The sequence below is a fragment of the Taudactylus pleione genome, unplaced genomic scaffold (assembly GCF_031769625.1).
Source record: "Taudactylus pleione unplaced genomic scaffold, aTauple2 ptg000169l, whole genome shotgun sequence".
In the NCBI taxonomy this organism is placed as follows: Eukaryota; Metazoa; Chordata; class Amphibia; order Anura; family Myobatrachidae; genus Taudactylus; species Taudactylus pleione.
The window spans coordinates 1,879,351-1,897,608 of record NW_028284571.1 but is presented as its reverse complement, the minus strand read 5'-3'; the positions used below and the strand labels follow the sequence as shown (position 1 = coordinate 1,897,608).

General features: G+C 48.1%; 1 protein-coding gene across 3 annotated transcripts in view; it reads right to left on the bottom strand.

Annotated features, from left to right (window-relative positions):
* Positions 1 to 18,258, bottom strand: part of DCUN1D4 (defective in cullin neddylation 1 domain containing 4) — a 48,324-nt gene that overhangs the window by 11,566 nt on the left and 18,500 nt on the right. For all 3 annotated transcript variants that reach the window (XM_088475256.1, XM_088475255.1, XM_088475257.1), the window contains exons 4-6: positions 14,881 to 14,995; positions 13,022 to 13,113; positions 4,643 to 4,713 (exon numbers count right to left, since the gene is read on the bottom strand). In XM_088475256.1, coding sequence (XP_088331382.1) covers positions 4,643 to 4,713; positions 13,022 to 13,113; positions 14,881 to 14,995 — 278 coding nt within the window. The remainder of the gene's footprint in view (positions 1 to 4,642; positions 4,714 to 13,021; positions 13,114 to 14,880; positions 14,996 to 18,258) is intronic.

Here is an 18,258-nt window from a genome sequence, read left to right as displayed (position 1 = left end):
CTCCACAGGGAGATATTGGTTATGTCGAAAAGCAGTTGTTCAAGGGCAGGAACGGTCCTGAGCCGATAGGAGAACCCTACGCCCGAAGGAAGCATCCTGAGAGGCAAATGTATTAAATGCATAAAACCTAAGAAAGAGGTGGACAGAAGACCAGGTGGCTGCCTTGCATAGTTGTTCAGTTGAGGCACCACGCCGGGCTACCCACGAGGGATCCACAGAGCAAATAGAATGATCAGAGACTGTAGTCGGCACAGGAAGGCCCGTCTGCGTGTAAGCCTGTTTGATAGTCATGCAAATCCATCTGGCCAGAGTCTTTGTTAGCTGCCTTGACTTGTGGAATCCATATAGGACAAAGAAGGAGTCCGATTTATGGATGGAAGTAGTACGGTCCACGTTGATCTTTAGAGCACGGACCACATCCAAAGAGGCCTCACCTGCCGAGAGGTCTGGTGAATTAAAGGCCGGAACCACAATTTCCTCATTCAGATGGAAGCAATAAGCCACCTTGGGAAGGAAGCCTGGGCGTGTTTGAAGAACAGCCCTGTCCTGATGAAATATCAAAAAAGGGGAGCGACATGAAAGCGCCCCTAAATTAGATACCCTTCGGGCAGTTGCTATAGCCAGAATAAACAGTCTGCGCAGTGAGCCATTTGACATCTATTGATTTTAGGGGTTCGAAAACAGGTTTCTGAAGTGCTTGGAGCACCGCTGACAAATCCCATAGATCCACAGGAAGGACAAAGGAAGGTTGTATTCGTAGAACACCCTGCATGAAGGTGTGAACATCTGGTATAGGAGCAATTCTGCGCTGAAACCAGATAGACAAAGCAGAGACCTGCACTTTCAGAGATGCTAGGCGGAGGTCTGGATCCAATCCAGCTTGAGGAAAGTCAAGAATTCTAGAAACCTTAAATACCTGAGATCATAGTTTCTTGGAGCACACCATTGGAAATATGTATGCCATATTCTGTGGTAAATCTTGGCTGAGGCTGGTTTACGTGCTTTTAGCGTGGTCTGGACCACAGAGCTGGAAAAACCATTAGCTGCTAGGAGGGATGTCTCAAGAGCCAAGCCGTTAAAGACAGATGGGCTAGGTCCCGATGTAGACATGTACCCTGAGACAACAGGTCTATTCGTAGAGGAAGCTGAAGAGGAACGTCTATGGAGAGCCTTTGAAGATCGGAGTACCAGTGCTGTGTGGGCCAGGCCGGAGCGGTTTACATGACTGTGCCTCCCTCCTGTCTGAACTTTCAAAGCACTCAAGGAAGCAGGGATATTGGAGGGAAGAGATATGCAAAATGGAAGTTCCATTTCACCAACAATGAGTCTATGAAGGCTGCGTGGGGTCCTTTGTTCTGGCTCCATAAATTGGAAGTTTGTTGTTGTGTCTGGAGGCCATGAGATCCACATCTGGAAGACTCCATTTGTCCACTAGAAGCCTGAAGACTTCTGGATGTAGAGACCATTCTCCTGCATGCACGTCGTGACGGCTGAGGAAATCCGCCTCCCAATTAAGAGTCCCCGGGATGAACACTGCGGAGATGGCTGGGAGATTGCGTTCAGCCCAGGTGAGAATGCAGAACACTTCTGTCATTACTGACGGACTTCAAGTGCCCCCTTGGCGATTGAGGTAGGCCACAGCCGTGGCATTGTCGGACTGTACTTGTACTGGCCTGTTTCTCAGAATATTCTGAGCCAGAGTGAGAGGTCTGTAGATGGCTCGATTTTCCAGGATGTTGATTGGCAACACTGCCTTGACTGGGGACCATCAGCCCTGGAAGGAATGCTGGCCGATTATTGCGCCCCACCCTCGGAGACTTGCGTCCGTGGTGAGGAGAGCCCAGTCCAGGATCCAAAAGGGACGACCCTGGTTCAAATGGGAAGTCTGGAGCCACCAGGCTAGGGACAGGCGAACATCTGGGGGGAGACTAATGGTCTGGGATTTGAGCAGATGGGGTAGCCTGTTCCACCTGGAGAGGATCAGGTGTTGGAGGGACCTGGAGGGAAACAGGGCAAACTCCACCATTGATCCCAAGGTCTGCATTGCAGAGTGAATCGACAGACTGTGAAGCAGTCTGCGAAATCTGTGCTGTAGTACTGAAATCTTGTCCACCGTTAGGAAGATTCTCTGAACTCAAGAGTCCAGGAGGGCTCCCAAATGTACCATCCTTTGAGAGGGTGTCAAGAAAGACTTTTTTCAGTTGATCAGCCAATGGTGCATTTGTAGATGGCAATGGTTACCTTAAGATGACTGAAGAGTTTCTGGGGAGCTTGCCAACAGCAAGAGATCGTCCAAGTACGGCAGCAGTCGTCCCTTGATGATGGAGAGAACGCCATAATTGCCATGATCTTAGTAAAGACCCAAGGGGCCATTGAGAGGCCAAACGGCAGAGCTTGGAATTGGTAATGTTGCTGCAGTGTAGCAAACCGGAGATATTGTTGATGAGAAGGCGCTATAGGTACATGTATGTAAGTATCCTGAATGTCTAGGGATACCATAAAATCTCCAGACTCCATAGCTAGGATAATAGTATAGTATAGTATAGTAGTCCTGGTTTGTTTGGCCCTAGGCTTGGAGGCTGATATCTGTTGCCGTGGAAAGGACTGACCTTTGGCTTTGCCTTGAGGGCGAAAGGACCGAAAGGATGACATCAGCGGCTTTGTATTATATGCAGAGGACAGGAGCCCGAGGGGGCTCAGTATCCTTCGGCTTAGGGAGTAGAGCTCTGTGGGCCCTTCCAATAAGAAAAGTTGAAGCCTGCACTGCAGGTAGTAGATGAGCAAATAGTCGGAGGCAATAAGGTTCCAGTTCACTAGGAGTAACGGACTCTGGGACTACGGATGCGGAAGTTGTTGAGTCTCTCACGGTTTTTTAAGTCTTCATTCTTGTCCCTCAGGAAATCCAACTCGCTGTAAAAGTTGTCCATATCACGTGCACAAGATCTGTGTGTTTCATCCACACGCATTATAAGCTCCCATTCACGGTTACAGGACTTTTTTTCGGGCTGCACCGACTCTGTGGAATGCCATCCCGCGCACAATAAGACTTTTCTCTAATCTCCAAACCTTCAAGTGTTCCCTGAAAACTCACCACTTCAGACAAGCTTGTCAGATTCCAGAACCACCCACATAACCTTCATATCTTTCATATTAAATTACATCATCTCACAGTCCACACATCACCTCACACATTTTCTTTCTTCACTTTCACATCCTCCTAACCTTTGGCCAACACTCCTGTGTGACTGCATCATACAGCTCACCAAGAACCTCTGCAATCTGGCTGGACCAATATGCAATATGTAGCACCTATCCTTGTGTATCAATGCCAATTTCCCTATAGAATGTAAGCTTGCGAGCAGGGCCCTCTAACCTACCAGGTTTTGCTCTATTAAGGTTTCCAATTGTAAAGCGCAACAGAACATGTTGCGCTATATGAGAAACTGTTAATCAAGCTCTCGTGAACCTCTTGCACCTTCTCCACATGAGATTCTAGTGAAGTGGTGCAAGAAGTCAAGTCTGCCATCTCAACTTTAAGATCGCCAATAGCCTTTTGAAAGGCTTTAGTGAAGGAATCCTTGGAGATCCACAATGAGGGCCTGGAGATTGTGAATCTTCCTCTAAGTATCTGGAGTATAGACTTGATCCATGAGGAACAGGTGTGTGTGTGTGAGGATGGGGGGGTGGGGAGAGATGGCGATGGGAGTTGATTTACCTTGGTGAAGGAAATGTTGAGTAATTTCTTGAGAACCTACATATTTCGTATTGTAGAGCGGTTCACAGTATAATAGAAGTAAACTTAGGCTCAGCGAAAATAGACAGGTGAATATAAGTGCAGCAACACCCAATTCAAAAACGTAGGCTCCTTGATGGGGATAATTGCATTTACGTCGGCATGTTCAGAGAACTAGCAGCTTAATATGAAAAAAAGAATATAGTGGCATATATCACTTCTAAGCACACAAAGGTTCCCAATTTCATCACTAGATGGCGAAGTTGCACCAGGAAACAAACTTACTTTTGAAAGACTAGAGGCACAGCTCACTTGTGTAATACAGACAAATAAACAGTCCCCAGAGAAAAACAAGCAAATGTACCCACAGCTTCTAGATGTGCGATACAATTGTGTCCTTAATAGGGTGAAACAGGCTCGTTTGCAAACTAAGCAGCAGCGGCAATTCCTCTAATGTAGCTCCTAAGGAAGCATCTGCCACTTCCCCATGTCTTTTGAACCTAGAGGTGAGAAGGGATGGACTCAAGAGTGACTGGATGAGATAAAGATATAAAGGAATCCTGAATTTCAGACTTCATCCAGGAAACTAGTCTTTAGAGTGGGAGAGTCGTCATGACCACTCACCCAGTAGAGGAGAGAAAATGATACCAAAATACATCTAATTTGTTGTAATTCCAAGGAGGAGGAGACACTGAACAAGATATGGCTTTTCTAAGCATGGGCCAAGAGCTGGATTAATTCCAGAACACATAAAAATAAAAATCACAGACATACAAAATAATGCAAAAAGAATGTAAAAGATCACAGAAAATATTGAAAACCATCAACAGAAATTATGTATTTATAGTAAACACCATGAAGGGACCAACTACTTGATTGCAAGTTCGCTTTAAAAGGCCAAAAACTTACATTTTCTGGTTCCACGCCAATATCTTCACAGAATTTCTCCATTCCATCTGGACCTACTATGTCATCAGTTCCTGCAAAGAGGAGGTACCGGACATTTTATTACACAGCCAAGTGACAGAAAAGCAGTGTCACACAGATGCATCCTCATAGATTCTTACTACAGTCGCGGCAAACAGCCCCTCTCCGCAAGTCAGGTCCTGTGCGACTCTGCTGGCGCAGAGCGTCTTTTTAGGGCAAAAATGCATGCTGAATCAACTGATAGGAGACACTTTTATATCTGTGAGCGAGTTTGAATCTGTATACGAACTGCTACGATGCCGCAGCTTTTGTACATGCCAAATTCCGTTTTGCTTTGTATACAGACTCAGGTGCACACAGATATACAAGTGTCGCATGGCAAAATTAATCAGCAGTCTCCTGGTGCATCACACTGAGACAAAGGGCTAAATCCAATTAGGTGTGATTGGCGAGTTTGTTTCTTGAAACTCGCACACTTGGCAGCGAAGCGAGCTCCCGAGAATTCTCCAATCCAATTAAAAATGCCTATTCGCACTACTCTCAGCGGAGGGGTGCGAATTGACTGCTAAATGAGATTTGCGAGAAATGCATGAAAATGTGGGGAGACCATCCTGGACAACCCAAAATGGATAATTTAGCTAGCAGGACCGTATAGAAGGCCGTTTGTGGGCATTAGAAAGGTACTGTAGGTTTTTAATGGTGTCAAATGGCTGATGTGTTTTTTTTTAAATGCAAGAAAATAAAAAAGAAAAAACCTTTTCCGTTTAAATTTCAAACTAATTAAATGAAAAATGCAAATAAAATAAAAAAAAAAAATAGGAAAGGGGGTGATTTTGGGGTACTTTGACGGCACCTTGAAAAAAAAAATGTTAAAAAAATTCTAAAAACAATTACTTTTCAACTTAAAAATTACTGTAATTACATTTGGAGTGCCTAAACTAACGAGAAAGTTTATTTTGGGGTAATTTGAGGAATTTTTTTTTTTTACCCCAAAAGATGATATGTAATTATTAGACTAATTAAGCTACTTGGAAACTTCCAAATGCCTAATTAGTCATTAGGGGGGGTAGGTGTCCAAGGAATTCAGCACAGTGTCCTGACATTTTAACCTTAAAATATGAGATATGGTAAGAACTTACCTTTGTTATCTCTATTTCTACGAAGTCCATAGGGTTCCACAGGATACCTTGGGGGTATAGGTAATGACGTCAAGCATGGGGCACCATAGAGTTAAGTTTTCAGCCTCCCAGGATGCACTAGGGTCCCCCTCCTATACCCCGCCCCCGTACCAAGCCATAGGCCGGAGGAGGAGAAGGAAGAGAGAGAAAAAAAGATCTGGACACACACAAGAATCACATTCTCACCAGAGGGAGACAGAAAAACCAGTGACCAGAGCAAAGCCCATCTGCGACGGGGACGGGAGTCCTGTGGAACCCTATGGACTTCGTAGAAATAGAGATAACAAAGTTAAGTTCTTACCATATCTCATATTTTCTACTTCAGGGTCCATAGGGTATCCACAGGATACCTTGGGGATGTCCCAAAGCAGTATCCTTCAAGGGTGGGGACGCTCCTGTGCTGAAAGGAGAATCCGCCGCTCGAAGGAAGCATCCTGAAAGGCAAAGGTGTCAAACGCGTAATACCTCACAATGTTATGGACAGAGGACCACGTGGCAGCCTTGCAGATCTGGACTGCAGAGGCACCACGTTGAGCTGCCCACGAAGGACCCACAGACCTAGTGGAATGAGCCCTCACAGAGGAAGGAACCGGCAGGCCTACATGAAGATAAGCTTCTGAAATTGCCATACGGATCCAACCTGCCAAAGTCTGCTTTGAAGCAGGCCAACCCTTTTTACGGAAGCCATAGAGGACAAACAAGGCGTCCGACTTCCGAAACGAAGAAGTGCGGTCAACATAAATCTTTAAGGCCCGCACAACGTCCAAAGTGGCCTCACCCACTGAAAGGTCAGGTGAGTTAAAAGCCGGCACAACGATTTCCTCGTTGATATGAAACCGGGAAACAACTTTGGGAAGAAAATCAGGACGAGTGCGCAGCACCGCCCTGTTCCCATGAAAAAATCAAGAAAGGGGGTCTACAAGATAGAGCCCCTAAATCAGAAACACGTCTGGCCGAAGCGATGGCCAGAAGGAAAACTGTTTTGGCTGTCAGCCATTTAAGATTCACTGAGCCCAGTGGTTCAAACGGTGGTCCCTGGAGAGCCCTCAGGACCACCGCCAAATCCCAAGTAGCCACCGGTGGAACAAATGGCGGCTGGATTCAAAGAACACCTTGCATAAAGGTGCGCACATCAGGGATCGTAGCAATCCTACGATGGAACCAGACAGACAGGGCAGAAACCTGCACCTTCAAAGAAGCAAGGCGAAGCCCATGGTCTAGTCCCGCCTGTAGGAAGGCTAGCACTCTAGACAGACGGAACTCCCGAGGTGCATAACCTCTTGGTCGACACCATTGGAAGAACGTATGCCACACACGATGGTATATTCTTGCAGAAGAAGGCTTCCGAGCTCTTAGCATAGTTCGTACTACAGAGCTGGAAAACCCCCTGGACCTTAACATGGCCGTCTCAACAGCCACGCCGTCAAAGACAGCCGAGTCAGGTCCGGGTGAAGACAAGGACCTTGTGACAGTAGGTCCGGTCGTAGCGGCAACAGCAGGAGGACTGTCCACGGAAGGTCTGAGAACCAGTGCCGTCTGGGCCACGCGGGAGCTATCAACAGGAGCATCCCTCCTTCCTGTTTGAATTTCCGGATTACCCGTGGAAGGGAAAACGGAGGAAAGAGATAAGCAAACCAGAACATCCACCGGACCGACAGAGCATCCACCAGAGACGCCTTTTCGTCTCTTGTGCGAGACCCGTACACCGGCAACTTGTTGTTGTGCCGTGACGCCATGAGGTCGATCTCTGGAAGACCCTACCTGTCCACCAGAAGTTGAAAGACGTACTGGTGCAGAGACCATTCCCCGGATGAACGTCCTGGCGACTGAGAAAGTCGGCCTCCCAATTGAGGACTCCCGAGATGAATACCGCTGATATGGCCGGGAGATTGCGCTCAACCCAGATCAGGATGCGGGACACCTCTACGAGTGCCGCCCGACTTCTGGTTCCTCCTTGCCGATTTATGTAAGCCCCGGTGGTGGCGTTGTCCGACTGGACCTGCACGGGATGACCCTGTAGAACCCGATGGGCCTGCTGGATAGCATTGAAAACGGCGCGGAGTTCCAAGATGTTTATCGGAAGCTCCTTTTCCGATCTGCCCTGGAACAAGTGTGGACCCATGACCGCTCCCCAGCCCCGAAGACTGGCGTCCGTTGTCAATAAGACCCAGTTCGGCACCCAAAACGGACGATCCTTGTTGAGATTGGTCGTCTGCAACCACCAGTCAAGGGACAGGCGAACCTCCGGAGTGAGCAGCATCGTCTGGGATTTGAGACTCTGAGGCAGTCCATTCCACTTGGACAGGATCAATTGCTGTAGAGGTCTGGAGTGAAACTGGGCATATTCCACCATGTCGAATACCATGGAGCCCAGTAACCTAATTGCCGAGTGAAGAGACACCCGGTGACTCTGCAGACAACTGCGCACCCTCAACTGCAAGGCAGAGATCTTTTCCCCCGTCACAAAGATCCGCTGCTGACTGGAGTCCAACAAGGCTCCGAGGTGCAGAATCCTCAGACGGGATCAGGGTGGACTTTTGCCAGTTTATCAACCAGCCATGCCGTTGCAGTACTGCAATCGTCAGATCCAAATGACGCAGAAGGAGCTCCGGAGATCCTGCTACCAACAGTAGGTCGTCCAAGTACGGCAACATGCGGACTCCCTGCAGCCGCAGGGAAGCCGCCATGACCGCCATCACCTTGGTGAACACACGTGGTGCTGTCGCCAAGCCAAAAGGTAACGCCCGGAAATGGAAGTGATCGTTGCGGATTGCAAACCTGAGGAACTGTTGATGGCGCGAAAGAATAGGGACATGCAGATAAGCGTCCTGTATGTCCAATGACACCATGTAATCCCCAGGTTCCAGCGCCAGAATGATGGACCGTAGGGTCTCCGGCCCTGATTCAGAGCCGGACGCTCTGACCAGAGCGCTCACTCTGAATCAGGGCCCACCTCCATTAAAATGGAGCGTCCTCCTGGACGCTCGTATAGCTGTGGGTCACCACCCACAGCATATACGAGCGTCCAACAAGATGGTCGCGATGGTCTTGACCATCGGACTTGCGAGTGAAACCCTGTGGTCGGGTTTCTCAACCGCAAGGCCAGGAGTGATTTTGGCTCTATCAGAGCCAAAATCACTCCCACTGGCATCCCTAGTGATGTCAGTGGGGCCGGCTTCAGACGGTAGGCGTTCCCATAGGAACGCCTACGTCTGGCAGCCACGCCCCCGGCACGCCCACCAAAGGGGGCGTGCTGTCAATCAACATCGACAGCACGCCCCCTTTGATGCGAGACTCCGAGCGAAGGAAAGTCCTTCGCTCGCCGGGTCTCGCGCATGCGCACGACGGAGCTCCCTCCGTCGTGCGCATGCGCAGTGGGGAACATCGACCCACTTGCGAGCGTACTGCCGCACGCGAGTGGGTCTGAATGACCCCCTCCATCCGAAACCTCGGCACCCGCAATGACTTGTTGAGTGCTTTGAGGTTGAGTATCGGACGGTACGACCCATTGGGTTTCTGCACCAAAAACAGATTGGAATAGAAACCCAGGCCCCTCTGGGTAAAATGAACAGGCACTATAACTCCAGCCTGGAGCATAGTGTGCAAAACCTTCCGCAGTTCCGTGGCTTTGTTCCGGTCTGATGGAAGACCCGTGGTGAAGAATCGGGACGGGGCCTGTGCCGGAAGGAGAGGGCATACCCGTGAGAAACCACCTCGTGAACCCAACTGTCTGTCGTGGTTACCGACCAACACTGGGCGAACCGTAGCAGGCGGCCTCCCACTTTGGGATCCCCCAAAGGGAGGCCCGGACCGTCAGGCCGCAGGTTTGTCATCGGACTTAGGGCCCGGACGTCTGGTACTCCAGGCCTGCTTCCGGGGCTTGACCGACTTCTTGGGGCCAGCGTGTCGGGGAAAGGACTGTGCTTTAGGCCTACCCTGGGCCCTGTAAGGCCGAAAGGACGACGTACCTGAACTGGAAGGAACTGCAGCAGACGGGAGACATGCCGATTTGGCTGCCGCCAGCGTGGCTACAATTTTGTCCAGATCCGGACCAAATAAGACTTCTCCATTAAAAGGCAAGGCTTCCAGGCCCTTTTTGGAATCAGCGTCCGCCTTCCAAGATCGCAACCATAAGGTGCGACGAGCCGCCACTGCAGCCGAAGAAATCCGTGAGGTCAGGATACGGATATCTAAAGCTGCTTCGTTAATGTAAGTGACCGAATCCTGAGATTGCCTATCAACTCGGTCTGTTCAGCCGAACAGTCGGAATTGAAAGACGCCTCTAAAGTATCTGCCCAGCGCTCCATAGCTCTGGCTACCCAACAAATGGCCATAGCCGGCCTGGCTGCCCCCCCGCAAGGGAATAAACGGACTTTAGGCAGATTTCCACCTTACGGTCCGTGGCATCCTTTAAGGAGGACATGGGGGGCATGGGCAACGTGGCACTTCGGACCAGGCGTGTCACATGTGAATCCACCTGTGGCGGGGATTCCCACTTAGCAAAATAATTGTCCGCAAACGGATACGCCACTGCTAAACGCCTTTGAGGCTGATACCGTTTGCCTGGATGTTTCCACGCCTCCTCTAAGTGGTCCACTAACTGACCCGAAAGAGGAAACACTGTGGCGTCACCCTTAACATCCTTGAAAAAGGCATATTTGGATTTTGACACCGAAGGCTCATCTTCCTCAATAACTAAAGCAGTGCGGACTGCACGAATAAGGCCAGAAATATAAACCTTAGACTTAGCGTCTGACTCTTTAGTACGGGGAGGTTCTTGGTCAGAAAGATGCAGAATCTGCCCATCATCGGACGTCCCGTCGTCATCCTCATAAGGAGCAGACAGAGACGCCACCGGCCGCTTGTGAGGCCGCAACACAGACTCCCCTTGTAACACGTCCAACAAATGCTGTACAGAGCTTGTCAGTTAATTAACCCACGCAGGCTCCTGAGAGACCTGAGGAGGGGAAATAGGCAAACTGTGAGGTACCATCAATTGTCTCGGGAAACCCTGCATGGGCGACGATACCACTGACTGCTGGGACAATCCCATCTGTGGGAAGGTAGGCTGCAGAGCTAACTGGCCCACTAGGGTTGTAAGCGCTTTGGCGAAACAAGCCCAGGGCGGCTCCTGTACTGGAGCTGTGACAGTAATTAGCCGCGCCAATAAAAAACACTGCCGACATAGCCCATCCGCGTTACCCTCCCCCTCCGCTATTGGTACCTTACATTTAGTACACAAAAGCTGGAGAGGAAAGTCACTCTCAGACATGATGGTAAGTATGTGACCCCTCTCACTGATACTTGTTAGTATAGTGGGAGAACCACCCTGCAAGCACCGCATCGCAAGGGCTTTAGCCGAAGAAGAGCAGGGACAGTGAAAAAGCTGACAGTAGAAAGTGAAAGTACAGGCAGCAGACGCTAGCAGCAGTCACATACAATGCAAAGAAATCAATTCCTGCACTATCAGCGCTGATTCTCAACTACGCAGACACAGAGCCTGGTAGGACACAGCGCTGCATACACAGACCTGAACCAACGGAGGAGAGGTATGCTGGGGGACCCACACCGCGATGCCACCTATCTTCAGCATCCAGCAGCGCTCACCATGCTTCCAGCAAAAGATGGCCACCGAGGAGCAGAGAGAAGGCCGGCCTGGGGGAGGAGCGCTGTCACAGGGCCAGTCAGCAGAGCGGAGAGGCCTTTGTGGAGCGGGGGAGGCGCCGGCTGTGTTACAGGGAAGGCGCGCTCCCCTGGCATGCAATTAACCCCTGGGACGCCGCAGCGCTATCGCTCAGATGCGGTCCACTGTCCCAGGGTGGTAGTGGAAGCGCAGGTCCGAAACCTGGCTCCACGCTGCAGCCAGTCCCCAGGGAGCCCCCAGCCTGGGGACTCTGGACCATGTGTTCAGCAGGGACCCACCGCGGGACCCCGCTGCTTACCTGCTGCCCCCTTGAATCCGGCCATGTTCCCAAACATCTGGGGTCACTGCTAGCTGTGACCCCAGATGCCTACCAGCATCCCCGGATCAGTACCGGCGGGGTGTAGGGAAGACAGCATGGACGTCAGTACTGACTGTCCATGCTGTACATCCAGATGAGCTGCCACAGCTGCTTGTAGAAAACTTCAGGGGCCAAGTCTAGCCCCCCTCTAAACAGGTGCATTGGACTCTGGCCGGGCACCAAACGAAAGTGAGATGCCTTGGCTCGGGGGCGGGGTATAGGAGGGGGACCCTAGTGCATCCTGGGAGGTTGAAAACTTAACTCTATGGGGCCCGATACCTGACATCATCTCCTATACCCCCAAGGTATCCTGTGGATACCCTATGGACCCTGAAGTAGAAAATAAAGATTCCCATCTCTCACCCTCAGGGAGGTGCGAGTGGAAAGTTGTGAATTCAGTCTGACTGATTCAGTGAGAGCTGCTAATTGGATTGCAAAATGAATTCGCTATGTGAATTCAAAGTGAAAATAGCAACTCACACCTAATTGACCACAAAGACACATTTTCAGGTGAAAAAGATGCAAAAAAAAAAAAAGACGCCACATGGCGCATTGAGGCTAGATGTATGAGGACACATCTGTACCTTTAAGTATTTCTGTTTAGTTGTTCTCCAGGGTAACATCTAGCATACAGTTGAGTAACCATTTAAAGAAAAGAAAAGCTCACAAGTTTATGTTACTTGTAAGAAAGATTGTGATGCTCTGTTCTTTTAATGATCAAGGACAATTTACATTTTTTACTTTGAGTATTTGTTCAATAAAAGTAACTATTAAAATTCACTGGCGTAGGAGCACTAAGAACTCCCGAGAGTGTGAGAGGGTGTGTGTGGGGGGAAAGGGATAGGATGGGACAGTGTATACAATTATCTGATAGAAGCGAAGGTTAAATGTATGAAACGGACATCCACTAAACAGAAGCTCAGTGGTACACCATGATGTTGTGTAAAGTGAATGGATAAAGCTATGTAGAGCTTTAAGGATTTAAACATGTGAGCATTTGACAGGCTCCCATAATGTGATAGGCAAGATGCTTTGCAATGCGTAGTCATCATCCAGACAGTTAGGAATCATTCATCTATTTAGTTAATGAGGAGCACGCGTCCATACAGGGAGAGCGATCAAGGATAATAATGTACCACGAATATAGGTGACAAACGGTGACAATAAACAAGCGGACATACCTGCATATTCATAGAACCATTCTAAGCACCTCTTGTTGGAGAAGGCTTCATCCTCCGCCCTTATTCTAGAAGAGTCATATTTCTTGTACATTCTAAAAAAAAAAAAAAAAGTATGTACAAATATCTTTTATACTTTGTTCATCCTGCTCTTTGGCCAAGAAGAAGGTACACTTGCATATAACTTGGAGTTAGCCTATCATACAGTTTTAAAAAATCAGTAACAGCCCAAAGCACTCACAAAATGACAAGTGATGCCAGATGAACAGCAATATGTAGGTGCAGTAAAAGTAAGAAGCACCAGTCCAGTATAGGTCCCACTAATTTACTTAGACCAGAGAGAATGTAGCTACTAGAATACCAGCCTAGACCTTTGCCCACTACAACATACACATTTCCCTTAGTTAAGGACCAGGGACTGTTAAGCCTCCTGTACCATTTTAATATCAGGCCACAAATTGTATTCATTCTAGGCTGGGATGGGGAAAAGGTATCTCAGACAGCACGAGACCCAGACAATGGACTTACACTGATGAGCCAAAACATGACCACCTGCCAAATATGCTATTGCTCCCCTAAACGCCACCAAAACAGCGCTAACAAGGTGAGACAGAGACTCTACAAGACCTCTGAAGACTGTTAATTGAAATTACAGTTCCAACACATACCACAAATGCTCAATTGGACTAAGATCTGTGAGTACATTTGCTATGAGATGCAACAATGTTTAGGGAGGTGTTACGCTTCAAATTAACATCCGTATGAGTGAATGGACCCAGGGTTTTCCAGCAGAACATTTCCCAAAGCATCAATCTCCATCCAGGCGCTTGGTTTCTTCCCAAAATGCATGCAGGTGCCATCTTCTCCCTAGGTAAATAACACGCATGTGCCCGGCCATCCAAAGTGACTCATCAGACCAGCAACCTTCTTCCACAGATCCAAATTCCAGTTCCAACGCTCACCTGCCCATTGTAGGTACTTTTGACGTTGGACAAGGGCTTAGTATGGGCACTCTGAAAGAAACCCCCTATGCAGTATGGTTCAATGACTGTGTGCCATGAGACATTACTCCAGTTGCCATCATACCAGACAGGATAGACTTCGTAGACCTCTCCCGTCAATGAGTCTTGGCCACGCAACACCTTAGTGGTGGTTCATAGTTTATCCCTCCTCAAAACACTGTCAATAGATACACCTCACAGCGGACCTTGAACACCCCACAAGCCGGGCCATTTCGAAAATACTCTGACCCGGTTGTCTGGCCATAATATTTGTCCCTTATCAAAGTCACTCAGGTCTGTATGCCTGCCCATATCTTCTGCATTCAACACAATGACTAAGAGTACTCTCTAATATAGGGATGGGCAATAAGCAGCCCCCCAGATGTTGTAAATCTACACATCTACACATTCCGGCATGTCCTGCCACAGTCTTGCTATTTGGCCATGCTAAAAATGTTGCAATGCATTCTGGGATTTGTAGTTCAATAACAGCTGAATTTGAATTTGTAGTTCAATATTGCCCAGCCCTATCTAGTCTGATTAGAACTAGAATTGGCAATTATTGTAACTTTAGACCCCAGTTCCCACAGCTAGCAGAATAGCGTACACTCAAGTCTAATCATTATGATCACTCCCATAGGGAGCAAATTACATTTTCAGTGTTCTTCTTTAGGATATTCTGCTCCTGACCATGGTTTTGCACAATACAGATTTATTTGAGCTCTTTAACATACAGCAACTTATATTTTAGGATTTATCGCCCTTTAAAAGGCAGTGTATGCAATTACTGTGAACCAACAAAAAATAACTATAAATGGCAAAACAATATAAGCAGAATTACAAAAGATACATTTCACTTACCCATCATGTCTACTTTTCTTAGCCAACAGGTCGTCACCGGCTGCAGGTCTCCTCTTTTTCCGTGGCGGCATAGTTTTAGAGAAACAGTCTGAAGTACTGCACGAACGCAGACTCCCTGGAGAGGATCAGCACAAGTTATTCAGATCTGAAATATATATAATTTTCCTCTGTCCCCCCATCACCTATCAGATATTTATTCTAAACTGCAGGGAGCATACTGCACTGGGAATGGAGGGAAGATGAGAGAATGGTAGGTGGTAACACTTTGAATCATCCATGAAACAGAACCAGGTCTGAAAGTACTGTACAAAAACACCCCCACCCATAACAGGCCACTCATGATTGTTATCACTGTCATTTAAAGAGCACAGCTAATTGAAACTATACTACTGATTAGGGAGGGCAACATCATCCTATCCATCTCCTCTTACCCTCGCCACAGTGTCTGCTCTAAGCGGACATTTTTCCTGGTGCACAGTAATGGGTAAGGAGGCCAATCCCGGGATTGTGGCATTCTGGCCCAAAATCCAGGGATTGGTGCGTCCAATCCCGGGATTTCCAGGATCACGGCGTGCACGTTGAATCAATCAGCCGGGCAGCAAAAGGTATACATGTTAACACCCGGGCCGTTGGACTGTGGCATCGGGATGCACAGTAGTCTGGCCCACAGCCGGAGAACATACCGGGTGTTCACAGTCACACGAGGTTACTTGGTGGTGTGCTTGATTGCCAGCCAGCAGCTCTCCCCGCACATAAGGATACAACAAACGAGTCACTTTGTCTTTATTTCCCTCCGGCTCCCCCCCCCTGTATTTTCATTGATCAACTCAATAACAGCATAGGAAAAAACAGGATTTTGGTACTTACCGATAAATCCCTTTCTCCGATTCCACAGGGGACACTGGAGTTCAAGACAGTGGGGTATAGACGGTGGTAGAGTAGAGCCTGGCACTTTAAATAATCTAGAAGTGTGACTGGCTCCTCCCCCTCTATGCCCCATCAGCCCCAGTTTAAGAACTGAGCCCGAGAGGAGACGGAGGACAACAGGAAAACGAGGAGAAGGAGAAGACCACAGAACGGAACAATACCGACTGAAGGAGAACAGAGGAAACCACTGCAGGGAACACATGCAGCCACACAACTATATAAAGACCCACAACAGGCAGTTACGCCGCGCCGGGCGGGCGTCCAGTGTCCCCTGTGGAATCGGAGAAAGGGATTTATCGGTAAGTACCAAAATCCTGTTTTCTCCTTCATCCACTAGGGGACACTGGAGTTCAAGACAGTGGGGACGTCCCAAAGCCAACCTCCCGGGTGGGAAGCGCGGAGAACATGCCGACCCTTCAGGCAACCGAACAGGGACCGCATAGAACCGGAGGTTCAACGGAAGGCAAGAGCTGAGAATCAAGTGTCGTGAGCCAGGAGACAACCAGAACTCCGTGCGGAACAGACACAGAATACCACAACGTACAGTAATCGAATGGAATAAGCGGCTAGCGAGAAAACACCCTCAGATGAGAAGCATCAGAACACTGTAAACTCAGCTGAAAACAGACCAAGCCAGACTGTTGGGAGCAGAGAACTCCTACCCGAATCCATAGGAGAAGGGCAGTAACCCGAGAAGAAACCTCGAGGAAACCGTACCAGATTCGGAAACAGGAAGCTGCCACATTTTGCAGATAGCAGAATACCAGCACTGCTGGACATAACTCATATAGATAGAAGTATAACGATACCAATCTACAAAAACAGAGAGTCCACAGACTCCTCACAAAAAGTATAAGGTAAAAGTCAAGGCCGCACAGTCGCCCTGAACCCTTCCGAAAGTCCAACTACTACAAAGTTGTGAACCAGCGGAAGGATGAGACCATAGAAATCTCCAACGAGTGGAGATCACCCTGGGCATGAGGCCGAGGCGGCTTCGAGAAGATTGAGATTACAATACCTTCCAGAGGGTCAGACCGCAGTACAACCCCTTCTGAGAACAGGAATAAACCAGCAACTGAAACCCTGACGCTAAAGAGAAAACAACGGACAACTTCCAACATGATGGAAGTGCATAGGTAGTAGTAACTGCTGGCCTGAACATAGCATGAAAACAACCAGGAAGATACCAGTCAGGTACCTGTCAGTATGATAAAAATATCAACAGCTACTGAACAGGAAACCCACCAGGCCCCCTGAGTGGAACATAGTGACTGTCACACTTCTATGTAAAGATGTGCAGTAGCCCAGAGATGTGCTTTGGTCCATAATGCCAACAGATTCTAGTAGAATTGGTTCTCAATGTTGTAACTATGCACCCACACTCCAGGAAAATTCTAAAGTGTAGAGCCAACTGATTAAAAGAGCGGATGGCTGCTAGGAGGCAGTAAGGGAGAAGAACTCTATGTATGTCAGTTTACATGAAATAGGAGCCTCTACCGAGGCATTAGTGGGTAAGCTCTCACCTGTGAGCGACCAGAAGCCCTCTGGCCCGAAATGTAGAATGTCACTGACCTGTTGTATCGCAAAGCAACCCGCCACATTAGGAATAGAGAGTAGCTTCAGTGGGCTAAGACCAATGCCCTACAGCACGTACTTCAGTCTGGAGATGTGCAGTAGAAAATACTGTGGAAACTAGCAGAATGTTAGTGGAGACAAGAAGGTCGTAAAACAGGACTCTATACCTGAGCCTGTTCCATTAGAGACGTGTATCTGAAGATTATACTTATACCCCAAAAACGGTCTGCTAGTTTAAGTATCCTTACATAAATATTTACAATGTGTATTATGCCCACCAATCTAATATAACCCAGGTCTGTCCCTGCCTAAATCGGTAGGTGGCCCTAGGCCTTCAAGATATGAATTGTACCTAAGGGCCCTTTAGACTCATTCTATTGAGATATACGACAATAATATGGAGTATCGGAATCGATACTGAGAAGGGTACCTGTACTTAGACATAGAACTCGTTAGTTATCCCAAGCAAAGAAGGGAGATAGCAGTAGTGATAACCCCAGTAGGGTTAAACAGAAAACAGGTTTTTGTTTCCCAATTATTAGGAAATATACATACAAGGAATGAGCGTCTTACCAGTTTGCTACCAAGTGCATCACTGTAATGATAATAGGTCCCCCGAAACGGGGCGCCATAGATATAGACTAACATGAACCGAGCTATATAAGTATATATCCTTATATACATGTGACATGGCTAGGGTCCATACTAGAAGCAATGCCTTAGGGAATTGTGACTATCACTATGTAAGCTGCAGCACATGACTTTAGATTATAGAGCCACCATATAATATGTATGGATATAGCCTACAGCTTCTGGTAATCCCTGGCGGCTTCCCATGCGTGGTATTATAGGTAACCTAATGCTTGTAGAAGTATA